We start from the raw sequence: 20,441 nt of genomic DNA on the forward strand, positions 1-20,441 counted from the left end.
CTCAGCCAAGCCCGAAGAAGGGAATCTGTCACTCGTGGGAGAAGGGCGGAAGTACCCGGCGGCCGCCGCCATCTTGGGGACGATGGTACTCGTGCGGGGCCAAACCTCTGCTGGGGCGGTGATCGCCTTTGGGGAAGGGAAGGGAAGGGGCAAAGAGAGGCGCGACATGGTTGGAAGCGCGCGCGGGCAGAGCCCGCCGGCCGAAGATGCGGACGAGAGGGAGGATTCCGCTTTTGCAGAACGGCTGCTGGACACCGTCCTCGGTTCCCTGTATGACTTCGGTGGGTGAGGAGCCGCGCGTCTCCGAATCTGGCTTTGCCAGGGCCCACGGGTTTCGGTGTCGCTTCCCCCCCACCCCTCTTCTCGTGCCACCCCCTCTCCCCTTGTTTGTTCCCGTTCCGGATTCTTAGCCACCTCCTGCTGCAAATGCTAACAACATTTCTGCGGGGCAAGGGGCTTGTGCAACGAAATGAATGCTGGAAACAAGGGGAGTTGGTAGAAATGAATGTTGAAGGACTGGGAAGCCTTCACGTATTAGTGTTTTATTAATGGTTTTAGTTCTTTAAGCCAAGGAGAAGCCTACTTAAAGCACTTTCCGGCCATGGAAACCAGCCAGTTTTGACTAGACCCATAAAACTAAAAGAACTTTCAAGCAACAAGATAACAGATTTTCCATGGGATCCATCTTTTACTCATTCTGTACAGAAACCCTGTTCCAAATCCTTACCCCAAGGCCCTAATTTCGGTATCCTGGCAGTTCCACGCGTGCAAATTATTTTTAAAGAAGCCAATCATACAGTTACTGTTTTCACGTTTGGTGTGTTGCCTGTGCTCAGTGATGTGTAAGGAGATACAGTAGGTGAATTATTCTGAATATTCTATGAATTTAGATCTGTATAGATCTCATTTAAGTTCTTATGGAAAGTTCTGTGTTCTTCACTGTTCCAAGCACCTACAGTGGGGCAAAAAAGTATTTAGTCAGCCACCAATTGTGCAAGTTCTCCCACTTAAAAAGATGAGAGAGGCCTGTAATTTTCATCATAGGTATACCTCAACTATGAGAGACAAAATGGGGGAAAAAATCCAGAAAATCACATTGTCTGATTTTTAAAGAATTTATTTGCAAATCATGGTGGAAAATAAGTATTTGGTCAATATCAAAAGTTCATCTCAATACTTTGTTATATATCCTTTGTTGGCAATGACAGAGGTCAAACGTTTTCTGTAAGTCTTCACAAGGTTTTCACACACTGTTGCTGGTATTTTGGCCCATTCCTCCATGCAGATCTCCTCTAGAGCAGTGATGTTTTGGGGCTGTCGCTGGGCAACACGGACTTCCAACTCCCTCCAAAGGTTTTCCATGGGGTTGAGAACTGGAGACTGGCTAGGCCACTCCAGGACCTTGAAATGCTTCTTACGAAGCCACTCCTTCGTTGCCCGGGTGGTGTGTTTGGGATCATTGTCATGCTGAAAGACCCAGCCACATTTCATCTTCAATGCCCTTGCTGATGGAAGGAGGTGTTCACTCAAAATCTCACGATACATGGCCCCATTCATTCTTTCCTTTACACGGATCAATCGTCCTGGTCCTTTGCAGAAAAACAGCCCCAAAGCATGATGTTTCCATCCCCATGCTTCACAGTAGGTATGGTGTTCTTTGGATGCAACTCAGCATTCTCTCTCCTCCAAACACGACGAGTTGAGTTTAGACCAAAACATTCTACTTTGGTTTCATCTGACCATATGACATTCTCCCAATCCTCTTCTGGATCATCCAAATGCTCTCTAGCAAACTTCAGACGGGCCCGGACATGTACTGGCTTAAGCAGGGGGACACGTCTGGCACTGCAGGATTTGAGTCCCTGGCCGCGTAGTGTGTTACTGATGGTAGCCTTTGTTACTTTGGTCCCAGCTCTCTGCAGGTCATTCACTAGGTCCCCCCGTGTGGTTCTGGGATTTTTGCTCACCGTTCTTGTGATCATTTTGACCCCACAGGGTAAGATCTTGCGTGGAACCCCAGATCGAGGGAGATTATCAGTGGTCTTGTATGTCTTCCATTTTCTAATTATTGCTCCCACAGTTGATTTCTTCACACCAAGCTGCTTGCCTATTGCAGATTCAGTCTTCCCAGTCTGCTGCAGGTCTACAATTTTGTTTCTGGTGTCCTTCGACAGCTCTTTGGTCTTGGCCATAGTGGAGCTTGGAGTGTGACTGTTTGAGGTTGTGGACAGGAGTCTTTTATACTGATAACAAGGTCAAACAGGTGCCATTACTACAGGTAACGAGTGGAGGACAGAGGAGCCCCTTAACGTAGTAGTTACAGGTCTGTGAGAGCCAGACATCTTGCTTATTTGTAGGTGACCAAATACTTATTTTCCACCATGATTTGCAAATAAATTCTTTAAAAATCAGACAACGTGATTTTCTGGATTTTTTTTCTCATTTTGTCTCTCATAGTTGAGGTATACCTATGATGAAAATTACAGGCCTCTCTCATCTTTTTAAGTGGGAGAACTTGCACAATTGGTGGCTGACTAAATACTTTTTTGCCTCACTGTACATCGACAGTGTCAAGGCTATAAAATATTTTTAAACAAATTAAAATGTTCAACTGTAGAGTAACACCTGTTAACATATTTAGGTAAAGCTTAAACACAATACAATTAACATAAATATGAATTTATATATATCTGAATACATATAAAAAGAAAAGGTCTTTTGCTGGTTGAGCTCACTTCCTAGTGAGTACACAAAAATGCTTCTGCTTTCATGGCAACTATATAGAAGTGCCTTTCCATTGGCTTCTCCCAGTATGCTTTTTAGTTTAGCCTAGAAATTTCCTGGTGGTCTCTCACCCAAGTAGTAAGCAGATCCAAGTCTGCTTAGCTTTTTCGAGGTCACCCAAGCACAGTAAGATGCTGGCATCTGCTGTGATTCATACATTCGTTAGTTCATACATATGTGCAAAATGTTCACTGTGGAGTCCTTGGGGTTCTCTGAGCTTGGTTGCTTTCTTGCAAATATTTTGTTACCTGGCTAGGTAACATCTTCAATGCTCGCTATACAATGTTCACTATACATGGCACCCATGATAATACTTGTGAAAACATTCTGCATAAAAGTAGAATCTATCACCTGTGCCACCCAGGCTAGTCTGCCCAATTGTTTACAGTAGATAACTTTTTAAAATCCTTACCAGAATCAAGAATTTTCTAACAACATACAGAACCGTATAAGAAGTATATTTAAAAGTAAAACAAAATGGCTTAGCGTGATTGGTGGGAAATTGTGTTGGAAAAGACTTTTGAGATCACCAAAAATAGCCAAGAAAACAAACAAATAGATCATAGAACAAGTCAATCCCAAGTTCTTACTTGAGGTACAAATAATAATAATATCCAGCTATAATACTCTGGGCACATTACGTGAAGACTCAGCTCCCTTGAGAAGTCTGAAATGCTGGGAAAAGTGGAAAGAAAGAGAAAAAGAGGCAGGCAGGCAGGCAACAAGGTGAATGGACTTGATTACAATAGCAAAGAATGCACCATTGAGAGTCCTAAAAGACCAGATTGAGGACAGATCATCCTGGAGAAAATCTTACCTATGTGGTTGAGACCATATTGGTGGCACTTAATACTGCAATTTGTGAATGTGAACATTGAATCCTGAAGCTATCCAGATTTGACCATAAGATAGAGTGAGGACATTGCTACCCACTTAAGTGGGAGGTGTTTTGTATGATTTTTGTTTGTTAAAAGTAAAAAATCAGTCTAATTTAAATATTCAAAAAAATAGGATATTTAGATCTTTCTGGGTTGAGTTGAACAAGGAGATGAACACATGTTTGCTTTTAAACTATAGGCGAATCATCACCAGATGAATGCAAAAAGAAAAGGAGCGAGAAAAGACGCTCTCAACGGATAACAACAGCTGCTGCCAACCCTGCTGTATCACTTGTCAGTCCTGAACCTGGTATACCTTTTTCAGGCAAGAGGAAAAGTGTCTCCAGCTTCTTTGACAATCTGAAAGATGAACTGGCAGGTGTTAATCAGAAAAAGTGTGTCTCAGGATCCAGTTCCCCTAATCCTCTCCCATTCAAAAGTGCCCAAGAAGAAAAGGCAGTGCAGATTGAAGTTGTGACATTTCATGGTCGACACAGAAAGAAGAAAGCTAAACTTGAAATCTCTGAAGGTGATGAGTCAAAGGTAAGGCATTCTTATTTAATTCCTTCATGTTTAGAAGTAGGACATTCAGTTTCTAAAAGGCGTTTCTCAAAAATAATTGCAAATCGCCTTGAAAGCATTACTGGTCTGCCTGGCTGCCTACATTGTCACCAGATAACCAGGGAGAAAGAAAGGTCTTTTCATTTCGGGAATTTACTCTGCTGGCTAAGCAAATGACCATTTACAAGCCTGTTTTATTGTATCAGAATCTTTCAATACACAGTATTCGTAAATAAATTTATTCAGTGTTAAAATTATACTGTGGTTTAGTTGCAAGCTGAGATGTGAATAAACATTCTGCCTCAACACACAGCCCCTTTTCTCTTTGCAAGATGAGTAGTCACATCAGGAAGCTTCTGATTAATTCATAGCTTCCCATTTTGTTTGAGGTTGAGATGCCGTACCAACTTCAGAACAGCTCCATATGTTAAGTCAGCTTGGAACTGTGCTTCCTGATCTGGTCTGCAGAAGTCCACATGACCACTCAGACAGTAACAAAACATGTAGATGTTTATGTATCCTTTTGCTTCCATCTCTTGATTGAATGAATTTTTGCAGCCTAGATTTGGTAGACCTAAAATTATTTTCTTTAGAAAAAGCTAAGTTACTAGTCATAATTTTCCATATCAAATAAAGTAGGAGACTTTGATTAGCTTGTGCTTGCAAACAAGATGAGTAGGTAGGCAAAGCTATACTTGTATTTCAGCTTCTTAAGACAAGGTAAAGTTTGTTCAAACCAGAGCACTCAGTGGAGCTTACTGGACTTCCGTGGATAATAGCAGCTGTGGGAAACTGAAATAAAATACTCTTCTTTTCTACTATATTATTGCTCTATATGTGTATACTGCACATATATTTTATGATCTCTCTCCTGGCTTTTGAGGTCCAGTACCGAATCTAATCAGTTGACAGGAATTTTTCTGTTTAAACATTCTTCCAAAATCTTGCTGACAGGAGAAGATGGGAATTATCAAGGGATCAGGCTAGTCTGGTTCTTAATTTCTAGCCTATTCTATCCTGGTATCTATTTTAAATCTAGAACTGCAACATGGGACCCACCTGTTAAGAAACTGGTTTGGGGCTGACTCATAAACAGGTAGTTCAGTAGAATTCAAATGATTGTTGTTGTTGTCAAATACCAGTATTTCAAAAGAATTAAGACTTTAATTACCAGAGTTTTACCATCAGCTTCTGGGGCACAGACAATTTTTTTTAATTATGTTTATTAAGAATTTTACATAGAATAAAAGACTAATCAAAAGGGGGGGGAGAGAGAGAGAGAGAGAGAGAAAGAAAAAAGTACAAGAAACAGAAAAGAAAAAAACTAAAGTTTAGAAATATATGAATGACTTCCGACCTTCTTTTCAACAGATAATTACAATCTTATTACCCCTCCTCCCTCTTAGATGTTCTGGGGCACAGACAAGTTTTATAGTCAAGTGTTTAAAGCTTTGGAGCACTGGTTCACATTATGTAAATATTCCAAGGAGCGTTATAAACAGAGGAATAGAACTGGAATAATAATTAAATACTTGTCCACAGTGATGACTGTTGCTGTATTCCTTTAATCTATGCCAGTTTACTGACTATGGAATCACATATGTTTAATAATTTATAGAACATGTTGACAATCATTAGAGGCTTACACAAAATGAAAAAAATATTCATCTTAAGTAGTAATCCATGATGCATATGACCTGCTACCTACCCTGATGCAAAACTAAGTTAATTATTCTTAATTAAAAATAAATACATTTCTGTAGCAAACAAGGGAACACCAGTTAAGCACACTTATGCACACAGCCTGCATAAGCAACAACAGAACTGAGGCCAGCAATGGATTCACTTCAACAACACAATAATAAAAAAAAAAAATCAGCCCTCCTAGCTCAACAGTATATTGCACTATGTGTAATACACTTGCACAATGCACACTTTTGCATTTGGCAACTTGTTTGAAAAAGAAGCATAACACAACTGCAACTTTTTCTTTAGCACCCAAGACATGTAACCTCCCCAAAGGAATTAATTTAAATGCATCAAAATTTCAACCTATCGGGCCGAAAGGCAACAGTTTTCTTCTTACAGCAAAAATCATTCTCAGTCTGTGAACATGTACTTAATGACTCTTCCTCATTCTCCAGCTTTCTCTTGCTTTGGGTATTGTAACTAATGGCAGCAAGATTGAAAATATTGCCTGTTTTATTGCCTAACACACTAAGTCTTCCTGGCTTAGAGAACTTAAAAACAAATAAGGCACTCAAAACAAGTGAAACAGCATGATATAAAACGCCCCATGTTGTTCTGAGCTCAGGATGAAATTCCAGAATACAGGTATTTTGTTCTGGACTAGGAACAGATGGAGTCAGGTTCAAGAATGTTTTGAGCACATGACATTTTGCATAAACATAAGATCCATAAGTGGACTCATCCCGTCCCCCTGAGCCATTTTATTATTAGTAGGACTGGGGTACTTCTATTGTATTTATTTATTACCTATCTCGTTCCAGAAACAAGTTTTTAAAGCAATTGTTATAAAACCCTTTTATAGGTGTATACATTACACAAGCAAGCACAGGACTGCAATCACAGTGTGCCTTTAGTAGAGTTCTGTTTGTATCTCAGCCTTCATCTTTAAAGGCTTCCAGAGCAGGTCGTACTGTAATAAGGGACAGATCAAACCTCCCCTCATGCTCACAAAGACATGACAGGGCAGGAGAAGGGAAAGGAGGAATTGCAGATGCTACAGTCCATGTCAGTAGCACACCAGATGTTGCCCACTAGGTTTACTAATGAAAACCGCAATTCCTCATCTCCACAAAAGCTTTGAAATACACTGCAGGTATGTTTCAGTAGTGCATTCGAAAGGGATCTGATGCAAATCATGGTTTACGTTTATGCAAGCAAGCCACCAAGAGCTAGGGCATCTGCTTCCCTCTCAGATCTTTAGATGTGGTCAGAATGAGGCAATTCAGAAGATTTTGCCCTTTTTAGTTTAACTCATCATGCCCAAACATAGAGCAACAGTTTGTCTTTAGTGCAATTAGTTTTTAAAAAAAAAACAATTTCAAGTTGGATGCGTTTTCATTGCTCCAATAGGAGCATCCTGCAGAAAGGGCTCAGTTCAGTCAAAATGTTCCCATCATGGAGAAGCCGTTTTTCACAGATTTTTCTCTTTGGGTCCATGTCTCCCACTCTACTGGAGAGGGAATTGGTCTCAGAGAAAGGAAGAAACTGGTGAATACATCCATGTCTTCTGTTCTACCAGCAGAAATGCCCTACTATATTAGAAGTTTTCCTGCAGTTTTCTCTAAGGAGGGTTTATTCTAGATCCAGCCTGTGTGGTATGATAATGCCGTGTTTGAATTGACCAAAGTTAAGGTTAATTATGGTTAAAAGTTTAGGTTGTGGTTAAAAGAAATTGGAAACAAAAAGAAATGTTTCCTCATGCTGTACCTGATGAGGGGAAATGAAGATGTGCTAGTGAATATTTTATAGTTAATGCTGGTGAAACACTAATACTTAAAATGCTAATACCTGATTGCCACATGTAAACTGGGCCAGTATCTGTGTTGTCATCCTGCTACATCCTAGTTGCTAAACAAGTCCTCTCTTTTCTGATCAGATTTGGTACAGGCCGGCCTGTACCAATTATTAGCATACTTGAGATTTTCTTTAGATAGGGATGTGACTAGTTGAAGAGCTATCACCTGAATTGAGCATCGCACAAAGACTTTGATATTAGTTATGCTGTTCTCCCACATTCAGTGATATAGTTCATTTTTCACCATGCCCTACAATCCCCAATTATAATAAGCTTTGGCGGAAGGGGGGGAGTGCCTTCAAGTCAGTCTTGTCTCCTCAGGACTGCCTAGACAAGCCCATGCAGTTTTCTTGGCAGCATTTATCAGAAGTGCTTTGCCATTGCCTCCTTCCTAGGGCTGAGAAAGAGTGGCTGGCTTCATGCCTAAGGCAGGACTAGAATTCACAGTCTCCCACTTTCTAGCCTAGTGCTTTAACCACTATGCCAAACTGGCTCTTGTAATAATAAAACAAACTTTATATGAGGATTGTTATCTCTCCATTTTCCTTTAGGCCCATCCTTTTAAACCCCATTTGCATAATATGTAAGTTCTCACGGGGAAAATCAAGGCTTTTGTGTGTACATAATTACATTCCAGTTTCTTCATTTTTCAGCAGACCAAGTTAATATGTATATTTTCCCAGGTGTCAGGTGTTAAAAAGCATAATTCTACAAATTTAAGAGTGTGTAATTCTTCAGTTTAATATAATAAAGCATATTACATGCTTTATTAATATTCCTGTTTAAGTTCTTAAGTTCTGTAAGCTTAAATTCTGTTTGTGTATACTTGTGTAACAACTTTGCATCAAGAATATTCAGCTTACAAAAGCTACAAAACAATAAAGAAAACTATTAAAAATTAGTCTTTGTACATACCTCATTTAAGATTTTTAAGATCCACAGCAAGTCTGTTGTATATGTTCAAAAGTCCCATTGAATTCAGTGAGACTTACTGTCAGGAATATATCTATTATAATAATATTCGTGTGTTTGTTTAAATAATATAGTTTTCTATCTTAAGAATTTTGGAACCATTATCATATTCAAAAATCTTGCTGTAAATTGTATCTAGGCAAAAACGGCTGCTGAAGAAACATGTATGGACACCCAAGAATTTAACTTGGAAAAAGTAAGTTATTTTATGTGTGTTTAAAGGTATGTAGATGGCATGGAGTGAGATGGAGAGGAGGTAGAATTGTCCCTAGATGAGGAAAAAGATCGATGACCAGGCCCCAAACCTACCGGGTTTTTCTTTCATGAAGCAGACTTTCCACAATGATTTAGGAAAGTCTGCAATATTTTAGGTCTGAAACCAGAACCATGTGCTCATGGACCCCTTGTTAGATTCTTGACAGTAGAGGGTTTCCCAATGGCAAATCTACCACATGCTTCCTGTTTCCCAACATTCCCAAGATGAACAAAGACAGGGACACCAATCTATAGCTGAAGTGGGTGAACTGTTGTATCAAGAATCTGGATGGAAACCTGAAATCCTGCATAGAATACCTCCAGAAAAAGGAATTCCAGTCCTTGCTGAACCTTCAGGTGGCCTACCCTCACATCCCGTATCTGCCCATCACACAGAAAGTTCCTGAGCTTCAAATAACAGGATGCCCACTAGCCTGTCAGCCTCTAATCATCTCCTAGAGTGTTCACTAAGGTGATGCCATTGTTTTATAAACAATGAAAGCTCAATTGGCTGGGTGGGGGGAATGTATGCCTTTACAGTCCAAGAAACTAAGGATGGTCCCTTCTGAGACATTTGCCACACCCATATTCCTTCTGCGGGCTAAGTTGCCTCTTATCTGACCATTGTCTAGTCTGCAGCTCCTCTTCCTGTCTCTCAAGGACATTCTCACAGACCATTACAGTACCTGACCTTTTTATGTAATGACCCAAATGACATAAATCAACACAAATAACATAAAAAGATCTGTTACGATGCAGATTACGCCAGAGTGTATCAGTTTGTCCGTTATTCAGGAGCGAAGTCTAAAATAACATTTTGCCATTACGTTTGAGTCTGATGAATGTTGATTTGGAGACTCAAGTTTTTATTGTCTGTGAAACCAGGTATAGAAAATTTATTCTGTTTACACAACATGGTGGCATGGTGTGTTATACAATTCTTCAAATGAATTTCCTATGACAACCTCAAATTGTATGTTTGTATTTCTTGGAAAGCAGAATTACAAAAGGCCAAAGAAAAAGTTAACTGTTTTTGAAATGCTTTAGGCCCGCTTGGAAGTACACCGTCTTGGTATTACAGGATTTACAAAGAAAGAACAGCGGGGTTTGGAGCAAGAACGTGCTATCATGTTGGGGGCAAAGGTATGACACTTTATTGTCAGTCAATAGGTGATTTACAAAAGAAGAGACTTTATCCTTAAACTTTCCTGTCTACCAAACCCTTTGGCTGTTTTTCCTCAAATGGACATGTACCCAATCACAGGGTCCATGGCGGGGTTGGCGGGGGGAGATTTCAGAAGTAAATTGTGGGCGATCAATGTAACATTCTTCATCCAGAGTTTTCTATATTAAATGCCTTTTAAGATTTGAAAACTAGTAGTACCAAATATACAAGCCAACCCTTGAATTTTTAACCAAAGTATCATGAAAAATGTGCCACCCACGGGTAAGCCAACCCACCATTTTTTATGGAATTTTGGTTAAAAATTTAAGGGTGGCTTATCCACGGATGGGCTTATCCATGAGTATATATGGGAAATACGGTACTTTAAAATACTTTTTAAAAGTATTATCATATATACTCATAGATAAGCCCATATGCAGATAAGTCAAACTTGATTTTTTGGGTGAATTGGCACCTGATATTCTCAGCTTATCTACAAGTATATATGGTAGTTCTTAACCTGCAAATGTGAGTCATGACATGTGGTGGTTGCGTAACTGTTAAAAAAATTTTGTGTTTGTATTAAACATATTTACAAATCTTACATAATACAGCTTTGTGCTTCTTTGAATTTGTATTGCCAGCAACGCATTCACATCAAGATTTAAGAAATAGGGAAGGTGGTATTTGCATTTCTGTCAAAACAGTGTCTACATAATGTTGTCTCAGAGCATCCCATCTATTGAAAGACGTCAGAACAGTGATTATGAATTGCTAATCGACTCATAAATAGCCATATTCCCAAAGATCATAGCTACATCATTGATAAGACTTATTTTAACCACCTTTCTATTGAAAGAATCAAGATATTTTAGCATTTAAAGAACCATTTTTGTACATGGCTGTACTATCAGTATGAACTTTTTTTTTTACATTTGTTGGTGTATTTTTTAAAAATTTCTGAAATGAGTTATTAAACTCTTGTTGCAGCCTCCAAAAAAGGAATATGTGAACTACAAAATTCTCCAAGAACAAATCAAAGAAAAGCAAGCAGCAAAGAAGAAAGAAAATATGGTGGTTTGTATGAAATGTTTCAGATAAAAATCAAATGTAAAATTCAATAGGAAAGCCCTCGTACAATACTTTCTAGTGGGACCTGGGCTATGCCTTTACCTACAGGACAACTATAGCAACAGATCTGTAGTACTCAGCCAATCTCCACTGCATTTGGGAGCCATGTTTGATTTATGCAAAATGTGGTGAATGACCAACTAAAATATTCTTATTGCTGTCCATTAACAGGAAAATAAATCTGATTCACTCAAGAGGAGAAAGAAAAGAGGGCACGAAGAGAGGTGAGTCAATATTTTCAATCTTATATAAACAAGATGTAATAAATTGATTTTTTTTTATTTTTGTTTTTGCTTATTAAGCTTTTCCACATCAAATGCTAAACAAGACTGTAGTTTTGACATTAAGGGACTGAGCCTTTAGCCTCTCCTTTATTACTGTGTGCAGAGTGTAAGGAGAGAGTAGCAAGTGTTTGTGGGTGAATGGTACTTGATAGTTTTGGCAAATGTAAACAATGGTTCAGTTTTAGGGGGATTTCTTGTTAGTTTGAAAATGCGGGCAGATGGCTGTGACTTCCCTACTGCAGCGCCAGAGGGAAGGAAGGGCATTGCACACATTGGTGCCTAGCATTGCACACAAGACAGGTAAATATCTTTTTTCTTGGAACATCAGACTGGTTGCATACAGAGCTGCTATTTGAGTACAAAATCCAAATAGTTTATTGGATTCTGATTTTAGTTTTTCATGAAGTCCTACATACCAAAACAGGATTCAGTTTTGAAAACACTTCAGTACAAAATGTTGAAATAATTGTGATTAAAATATGTATTTATTTTAAAACTTTTGTTGCCAAACTCTAGAAACAGTTATGATTCCATTTGTTTTGTGTGTGTGTGTGTGTGTGTAGAAACATACCATGGAGAAAATCTATCCATATGGTCATTAAGAGTCAATGCCGACTTGATGGCACATAATATAAAATCAGTCAGTATATAAACGTACACATATACACAAATGCATGTTTTCTCTTTAAAAAAACAGAAAATCCAAGAAGACGACAAAACAGAATATATTGCCAACAGGACGAATGGGAAAATTTAAAAATGGAACTTTGATTCTTCATAGTTGTGACATAAGGAAGATCAAATCTTCCAAGTTGAGTAAATGAGCTTACGTTGAACACAGAATAGGATGAACAAACTCTATAACAAATTAACCCCTTTTATTAAAAAAAAAAAATCTAATTGTTCCTTTTTTAAAAATAAAATAAAGGCTCATTTAAAGATTCCATGTGTAATCTGAATTTAGTTCAATAGTGTATTGTTGATTAGTGTGCAATAATGAGAAACACATCTGAAAACAAAACTTTGCAAAAGTTATCTGAACTGCATAATTGTGTACCACTGAACAAGTTACCAACATATATGTTGAAGAATATGGGCAGAGTTCATCAGAAAGTTTTAACCTGAAATTAGTGTATACACAAGAAAATATTTTGTTTAATTGCTCTGAATTCATTACATTTTCTACAGTTCTTTCTCTGAGGATGACTCTTTAGGGCTTCATCTGGATTCCTCTATGATACTCTTGATCTATTTTTAAAACTTTGCCTGCCGCATTGACCTTGAGGAACAATCTAGTGTTTAGTATTTAGGTTCCCATTTCAGAGGGCTTTGGTACATCTTAAAATGCTGGCAACATTCCTGTTTCACTTATAGCATTATAACATTTCATGCTAGGAGAACCAGTTTGGTGTAGTGAGGAAGGGGCTGGCCTAGAAACCAGGAGACGGTGAGTTCTAGGCCTGCCTTAAGCATGAAAGCTGGTTGGGTGACTTTGGGCCAGTCACTCTTTCAGCCCAATCTACCTTGCAAGGTTGTTGTTGTGGGAAACATAGGAGGCAGGAGGATTGGGTACGTTCACTACCTTGAGCTATATATGAAAAAGGTGGGACCAAAGTATAACTTTTTTTTTTAATAAATTCTTAAGTAGAACTTCTCATTGTTTTGGGGGGGAAAAACAAGAACAACCTAGGAAAAGGTTACATGTTCTTGTCATAGAGCTGAGTGCCCAACAGTTTTGGATTGAAGGCTTTGCTTGGCCTTTATCTAGTGTATAGGTGGCTGCGCTCCCCAGAGTAGTAGATGGGGCCAGAACAAAAACTAAATGTGATCTAATTTTTAATAGGATTATTCTCCAGTTAAGTATTTAATAAATTTTTCCTTCTGACACATTAAAAAAATACATAATTTGACAACAGTATATGGAGTTCTCAATGGGGATATTACTTCCAAGTCTTTTGAGCATCTACAGTCCTAGGGCCTTTGTGTACCTCAGTTCTAGTATGGCAATAGATGATGCCCAGACTGCAAATGAACTCAGAAAAAGATATCTTTTTCTGCTTTCAACCATCTCAAAGAAAAAAGGCAAGCAACATTTTGCAGAAGAGAAGTTATTTTTTGTTATTATACAGATCTGTTAAAATATGTGATAATTAAGGGAATAACTAAACAGGGCACCATTTACTCAGATCTGCATCCTCTTAAATAGTTATTTAGTGGTGCAAGGTAGAAATGTTACTCAGTTTGACTATTGTATGTTGCCTTTGTGCTTTAACACTCTCTGGGTATGATAGAAGTTCAACATCTAGACAAGAAACAGATTATATCAAACTTTTATGCACCTTTTTTACAAGGTAGTAGAGAGTAAGGTGGGGGATGCGGTGGCGCAGCGGCTTAATGACGCTGAAAGTTGCCGGCCAGAAATGGTCGACGCTTCAGCGGTTCGAGTCCAGCCTTCGCGTTAGCAGGGTGAGCTCCTGTTTCCTCCCCAGTTCCTGTAAACCCAACAGTTCAAAAACTCACATGAGTAGATAAATGGGTACTCTCACTCCGGTGGGAGGAAAAATGCTGGCGGCGCCTTGCAAAAAGGAGCCGGGAGCAGTTGCCGGTAAGCGCGAAAAACCATGCGCGCCCAAAAAGGGCGCGAAGCAACGGAAACCCGCCTCCTGCGCTCGCCAGCTGGGCTCTGCCCTAGGAAGGAGGCTCTGGCAAACCACTTCTGAAACAATTGCCTTGAAAACTGCAAGGACTCGTCCAAGCAGTCACTGCAGAGTCGGTAACGGCTGAGCGCAGATAAAAAAAAAAAAGAGAGAGAATAAGAGTATTAAGAAACATTGTTTTCTATTTCTGTACGCCAAACCTTTCTGCATTTTGGGTCCAAAAGTAGCCAGGTTAACTTGTCTACTAAAGAGTAAAATATGCTGGTTCCCAATAGAAAAGGTTCTTCCTTTCTAAAGTTTTCTTGATGAATATCGGTGAGGTATTAAGATAACTCTTCTCTTCCACAAAGAACATAAACTTCAGTGTAGTCTGTGCCCCACATTGGACCTGAAGATTCAAAATTTCTCTGTCATTTCTCGGAAAGATTTCATCATTTCAGATTTGCAATTTGGGGAAACTATTCATTGTAGTTCTTCTAAATATAACGTTATATATGGTTTCTGTCTCCCTAATCCAGGAATTTGGACAGGAAATGGCCATGTGTTTGTTTTTTCTCCAAACCAAGATCAAGATCAGTTCATGCTTAAACTACTGACATTTCAGAACGGAAATACTTTTTAGTGGAATCCTGTCAGGTGCTTTACAGGCATTAGGTCTGCTGGATTTGAGCTGCAAAAACAAGGCTACTAGATGGCTGTGAAGAATCTAAATTTTCTGTATCTCTTTGTGGCCACCTAGTGGTTGTTTGTTACAGCTCAGATCTGGTAGCGTGAACGGACATTTGGATACCTCCCTCCTTTGTGATGTTCTCCTTTGACTAAAAGTGATGATGAAACAAGAATCCAACCTAGTGGTTTTCAAGCTTTCATAAGAATGGTGCTCGTGGCAGCTCCTTGGAATCATCACAGGAAACCCGGCCACCCAAAGATGACTTCCTCTCTCTGCTCTGTTCCTGGACCTTCTAGGGCAGGGTTCCTCAACCTCAGCAACTTTAGGATGGGTGGACTTCAACTCCCAGAATTCCCCATGCTGGCTGGGAAATTCTGGGAGTTGAGGTCCACCCATCCTAAAGTTGCTGAGGTTGAGGAACCCTGTTCTAGGGCATGAAATCTATTCACGCTGTAAAGTTGCATGAGGCACATCTCAGTAGTAGAGCATCTGCTTTAAATGTGGAAGATCCCATGTTTTATTCTTTATCCCTCCATTTGGAAGGACCCTGGATGGAGCCATTGCCAGTCTAGTAAATAATGCACTCAATAGGCAAATATATGATGTAAGGCAGCTTCCAGATGGCTGAATTCTGCCTCCTTTATACATACAGTGGGGCAAAAAAGTATTTAGTCAGCCACCAATTGTGCAAGTTCTCCCACTTAAAAAGATGAGAAAGGCCTGTAATTTTCATCATAGATGAAATTGTCATAAATTGTCACTATGAGAGACAAAATGGGGGGGGGGAAATCCAGAAAATCACATTGTCTGATTTTTAAAGAATTTATTTGCAAATCATGGTGGAAAATAAGTATTTGGTCACCTACAAGCAAGCAAGATGTCTGGCTCTCACAGACCTGTAACTACTTCTTGAAGAGGCTCCTCTGTCCTCCACTCGTTACCTGTAGTAATGGCACCTGTTTGACCTTGTTATCAGTATAAAAGACACCTGTCCACAACCTCAAACAGTCACACTCCAAACTCCACTATGGCCAAGACCAAAGAGCTGTCGAAGGACACCAGAAACAAAATTGTAGACCTGCACCAGGCTGGGAAGACTGAATCTGCAATAGGCAAGCAGCTTGGTGTGAAGAAATCAACTGTGGGAGCAATAATTAGAAAATGGAAGACATACAAGACCACTGATAATCTCCCTCGATCTAGGGCTCCATGCAAGATCTCACCCTGTGGGGTCAAAATGATCACAAGAATGGTGAGCAAAAATCCCAGAACCACATGGGGGGACCTAGTGAGTGACCTGCAGAGAGCTGGGACCAAAGTAACAAAGGCCACCATCAGTAACACACTGTGCCGCCAGGGACTCAAATCCTGCAGTGCCAGACGTGTCCCCCTGCTTAAGCCAGTACATGTCCGGGCCCGTCTGAAGTTTGCTAGAGAGCATTTGGATGATCCAGAAGAGGATTGGGAGAATGTCATATGGTCAGATGAAACCAAAGTAGAACATTTTGGTCTAAACTCAACTTGTCGTGTTTGGAGGAGAGAGAATGCTGAGTTGCATCCAAAGAACACCATACCTACTGTGAAGAAGAACACCATACCTACTGTGAAGAAGAACACCATACCTACTGGCATTGAAGATGAAACATGGCTGGGTCTTTCAGCATGACAATGATCCCAAACACACTGCCCGGGCAACGAAGGAGTGGCTTCATAAAAAGCATTTCAAGGTCCTGGAGTGGCCTAGCCAGTCTCCAGAACTCAACCCCAAGGAAAACCTTTGGAGCGAGTTGAAAGTCCATGTTGCCCAGCGATAGCCCCAAAACATCACTGCTCTAGAGGAGATCTACATGGAGGAATGGGCCAAAATACCAGCAACAGTGTGTGAAAACCTTGTGAAGACTTACAGAAAATGTTTGACCTCTGTCATTGCCAACAAAGGATATATAACAAAGTATTGAGATGAACTTCTGATATTGACCAAATACTTATTTTCCACCATGATTTGCAAATAAATTCTTTAAAAATCAGACAATGTGATTTTCTGGATTTTTTCCCCATTTTGTCTCTCATAGTTGAAATATACCTATGATGAAAATTACAGGCCTCTCTCATCTTTTTAAATGGGAGAACTTGCACAATTGGTGGCTGACTAAATACTTTTTTGCCCCACTGTAATGCAAATAAGCATGATGTTTTTCTTACTCTTAAAATTCTGGCCTCATTTATTCTGCTTTTGTTTGGACAAAGAACCAGAGCGTAACAGTGGGAAATCTACTTCAGCCCTCTCCCCGGCAGCTGAGGCTCCACCAAACTTCAAGCAATTCTTTTTAGATATATGGGATTTACAAGGAGCCTGCTTTTCTTATTTCTGTATTCATGATGCAATCCTACCCATGTCTAAAACAAGAACGTCCTTCTGATTCTCCAACTGAGAACGTTGATCTGCACTCCCTTTAGAATTGTATCCTGTATACTACCTGGTAACAATGCAACCAGTCAGGCTGAGCAAAAAAGGTACGGTATCCTCAGAAATGCAAACTTTAAGAATGGTTCCTGTGTGAACTGTACAGAGTTAGGTAAATATTGTAGAGGTGTGAAGGCAACTAACACTTGGCCATTATAGGGGGAATGGGAAAACCTTTCTGTGCTGAGTCTACTTTTAAAAACAGGGATGCAGATGGAACAAACCCATATTTTTAAAATTATGCTTTCATTATAGGTAACACAGGCACTTTTAGTATATGAAGACGAGCTGCCGAATGCTACAGGGCTTGGATCAACTACAGCTGCTGAGCATGACTGACTAATTCCTCTTCTTTTGAATGGGGTCCACAAAGAAATTGGCAGAATACTCTGTCTAGACCAGCATTTCTCAACCTTAGGACTTGAAGATGTGTGGACTTCCAGAATTCCGCAGCCAGCATGACTGAGAGTTGAAGCCCACACATCTTCAAGTTGCCAGGGTTGAGAAACACTAGTCTGAACCCTTTAGGGGGAGTACACAAATGCAGTTACATCTAAGCAAAAAATAAGTGAGACAATGTCTTTGGATTTGTTGGCAGTGTAGTAAGAATTTATTTAAAATCTGTAAAACAGCATAAACTCATACGTCATGTTTTCAAAAAGGTAGTACATAAACATCTGACTTGGAGACAATAAGGCAAAAACATTTTGCTTCTAATTCAAAAAATACAAACTTTGCTACAGGTAAAAAATTAGAAAAAATTTAATTTTTTTTTCTGAACTCCTTTCTTGATCTGGTGACATAGAAGATGTACATTCCACCAGGTCTAAGGATATAAACAAAACACGTGATTAGGGATGAAAACTAGTGCAAATAATGTTTTTCTTACTTAACCAGACTCGAACTTAACATGTGACTTTCTTTTTTTTTCTTTTTTTTTTTTTGCCAACATTTAAGTTAACATCTTCCATGCTTTTATAACTTGAGAAAAAACAGCATTTCTACCTCATGCATTAATTCTAGAACATTTTCATCATACCATGTCTCTGGGCTGTGCTTCCGTTCACTATTTTTACAACATTATATTTTTATTGACAGTATTTATGTAACACAGGGTTAGGAACACTTGTGAAACTCCAAAAGGAATCCTGTATTTTTAATGTTGAAAATAAAAAGACATCCTTTTGATTGACATTCTTCCAACAAAAACGTTTATAAGGACAAAGCCCACTCTGGCTTTCTACCATTTATGATCAAAACTATGGGTTACTTTTGAAAACCAGCTACTGATGCTACTTTCTAAGTAGTTCTTTCTATAAAACCAGTGTGAGTCTCTGGTCCAGTGTTTCTCAACCTTGGTTGACTTGAAGATGTGTGGACTTCAACTCCCAGAATTCCCCAGCTGGTATACTATACACTGCTCTGGTGTATAAGGGGGAAAAAAAAGAATGAACCACTTTGTATGGTGGAATCTTCCTTCCCACCTGGTCAGTTCCCATCATACTTCCCTGAGACAGATTGGGTAAGTGCAGCAATCCAAGCAAGAGTTTGGCAGTTTAGGAGCAAATGCTTGGCATCCCATGGATGAACTTTTTAAAATAGTATCAGTCAGCTGAATAAAACAAATTTGACTGGGTTCACACAACACACTGAGCCATGGTTTGACTTGGTGGAATGTGGAAACCCAATCAGGGCTTGACTTTCTTCCTGTGCGAAAGGGAAATGGATGATGAATCCTGAAATTAGGGCAATTTATGAGATACTGTTGTATGAATCAGATTTTGCCAACTGACTGTTTTTAGATAATTATCCCAGTATCTGATCCCAGTACCACTCTGAGAGCTTATTCTAGTGCTAGACTGCATAGGGCTGATCATGATTGACTTATGTGTACTTGATTGGCACTCTCCCTTATCACATGATGCTGATCATGAGTACATGAGAACCAAATTAGATGAGGGTAAAAAAACCCTATTTGTAATATAAGTGTGGATAGCTCATGTAGTCCACTGTAATTTAATCCAGCCCTGGTTGTAAGCATGACTAGACTCTTGTTCCTTCTTTACCCGCCAAAATGTTTTTGCCCACCAGTGAGTTTCGTGCACCAATTGTTTATATCTGCTTATTTCATATAATCTTGCACTTTTTTCCCCACCAATGATTTATAGTTAGGGTTATCAATCAATGGTTGACCGGTACCTCTGCAAATGTATGTATACTGTCATCACAACAAGGATATCACAGTAATCGATTATGTCCACAGTGAACAAAACTTTTTGGATATGAGATTTTAACATTCATGGTGGTCAAAAGAGGAACAAGCCCATGCATAAATAAAACACATAATTATTTCCATTCCAATTTTGGAATGAAAACACAGATGATTTGTCCAAGTGTTCTCTGGAATTTTTGAAGAAGCCTAGATGTGATTATTTCACTCTAAATAAATTTCTACTTGGCTTCATTGTTCTGTTTGATTCTCAAATATTGTCAATAAAAATAATTGCTCAAATGAAAAGTTAAACCACACCAATAATGAGCCACCTTTTCTATGTTGTTTTTTTCAAATTGATTCATTCTCTTAAATGGGAAAAAAACTGAGATTATGAAGTTAATTTAACTATGTTCTGTTTCTTTTTTCATATATTAATACCACCACTTTCTATTCAGGTTTCTGGAAGGTTAGTAGAAAGCCAAAATAAAGTTTCTTTAAGCTGGACCATAACTTTGTCCTACCAGCTACCATCAGCTTCACAATTAAACTGTGCAAAAATCCTAACTGGGATTTTTGTTTATTTCTGTTCCGTACCTTCAAAATTCTTAACAGTAAAACTAGAAGTGCAGTTAATTGCAAGAATGCAATTAATATATATGTCATTTATTACACATATGAATTTTGTAACTTTGGGATTATGGAAGGTGGGGTGGGGGGATATAACTCTTTCCTTCTCCATCATGACTGAAATCGAAATGACTGCCCTGGAGCTTCTGTTTTTATTTTGTGCACCATCCGTGCTGCTGAAGTGCCTTCAAAAATATTAGAAGCCCTTTCAGGGTGGTTCTGTCTAAGGGAGAG

The 20,441-nt window shown here is 39.1% G+C and overlaps 1 protein-coding gene across 2 annotated transcripts; it reads left to right on the plus strand.

The window, feature by feature from the left end:
- Window positions 1-82: 82 nt before the first annotated feature.
- On the plus strand, window positions 83-15,219 carry FSAF1 (40S small subunit processome assembly factor 1). 2 transcript variants are annotated; one of them, XM_088143316.1, is made up of 7 exons: window positions 83-281; window positions 3,862-4,205; window positions 8,879-8,935; window positions 10,042-10,137; window positions 11,150-11,236; window positions 11,462-11,514; window positions 14,750-15,219. In XM_088143316.1, exons 1-7 carry the CDS (start codon window positions 83-85, stop codon window positions 14,817-14,819), a joined length of 906 nt encoding a protein of 301 aa, XP_087999442.1. In that variant the 3' UTR covers window positions 14,820-15,219. The 2 variants fall into 2 exon arrangements, with proteins under 2 accessions (XP_087999442.1, XP_007441327.2); XM_007441265.4 differs by lacking the exon at window positions 14,750-15,219 and adding an exon at window positions 12,272-12,516.
- Window positions 15,220-20,441: the final 5,222 nt, after the last annotated feature.

The sequence above is a fragment of the Python bivittatus genome, unplaced genomic scaffold (genome assembly GCF_059951505.1).
Source record: "Python bivittatus isolate LINGU-HERP-01145 unplaced genomic scaffold, Pbiv_v1 ctg000020_np1212, whole genome shotgun sequence".
Lineage (NCBI taxonomy): Eukaryota > Metazoa > Chordata > Lepidosauria > Squamata > Pythonidae > Python > Python bivittatus.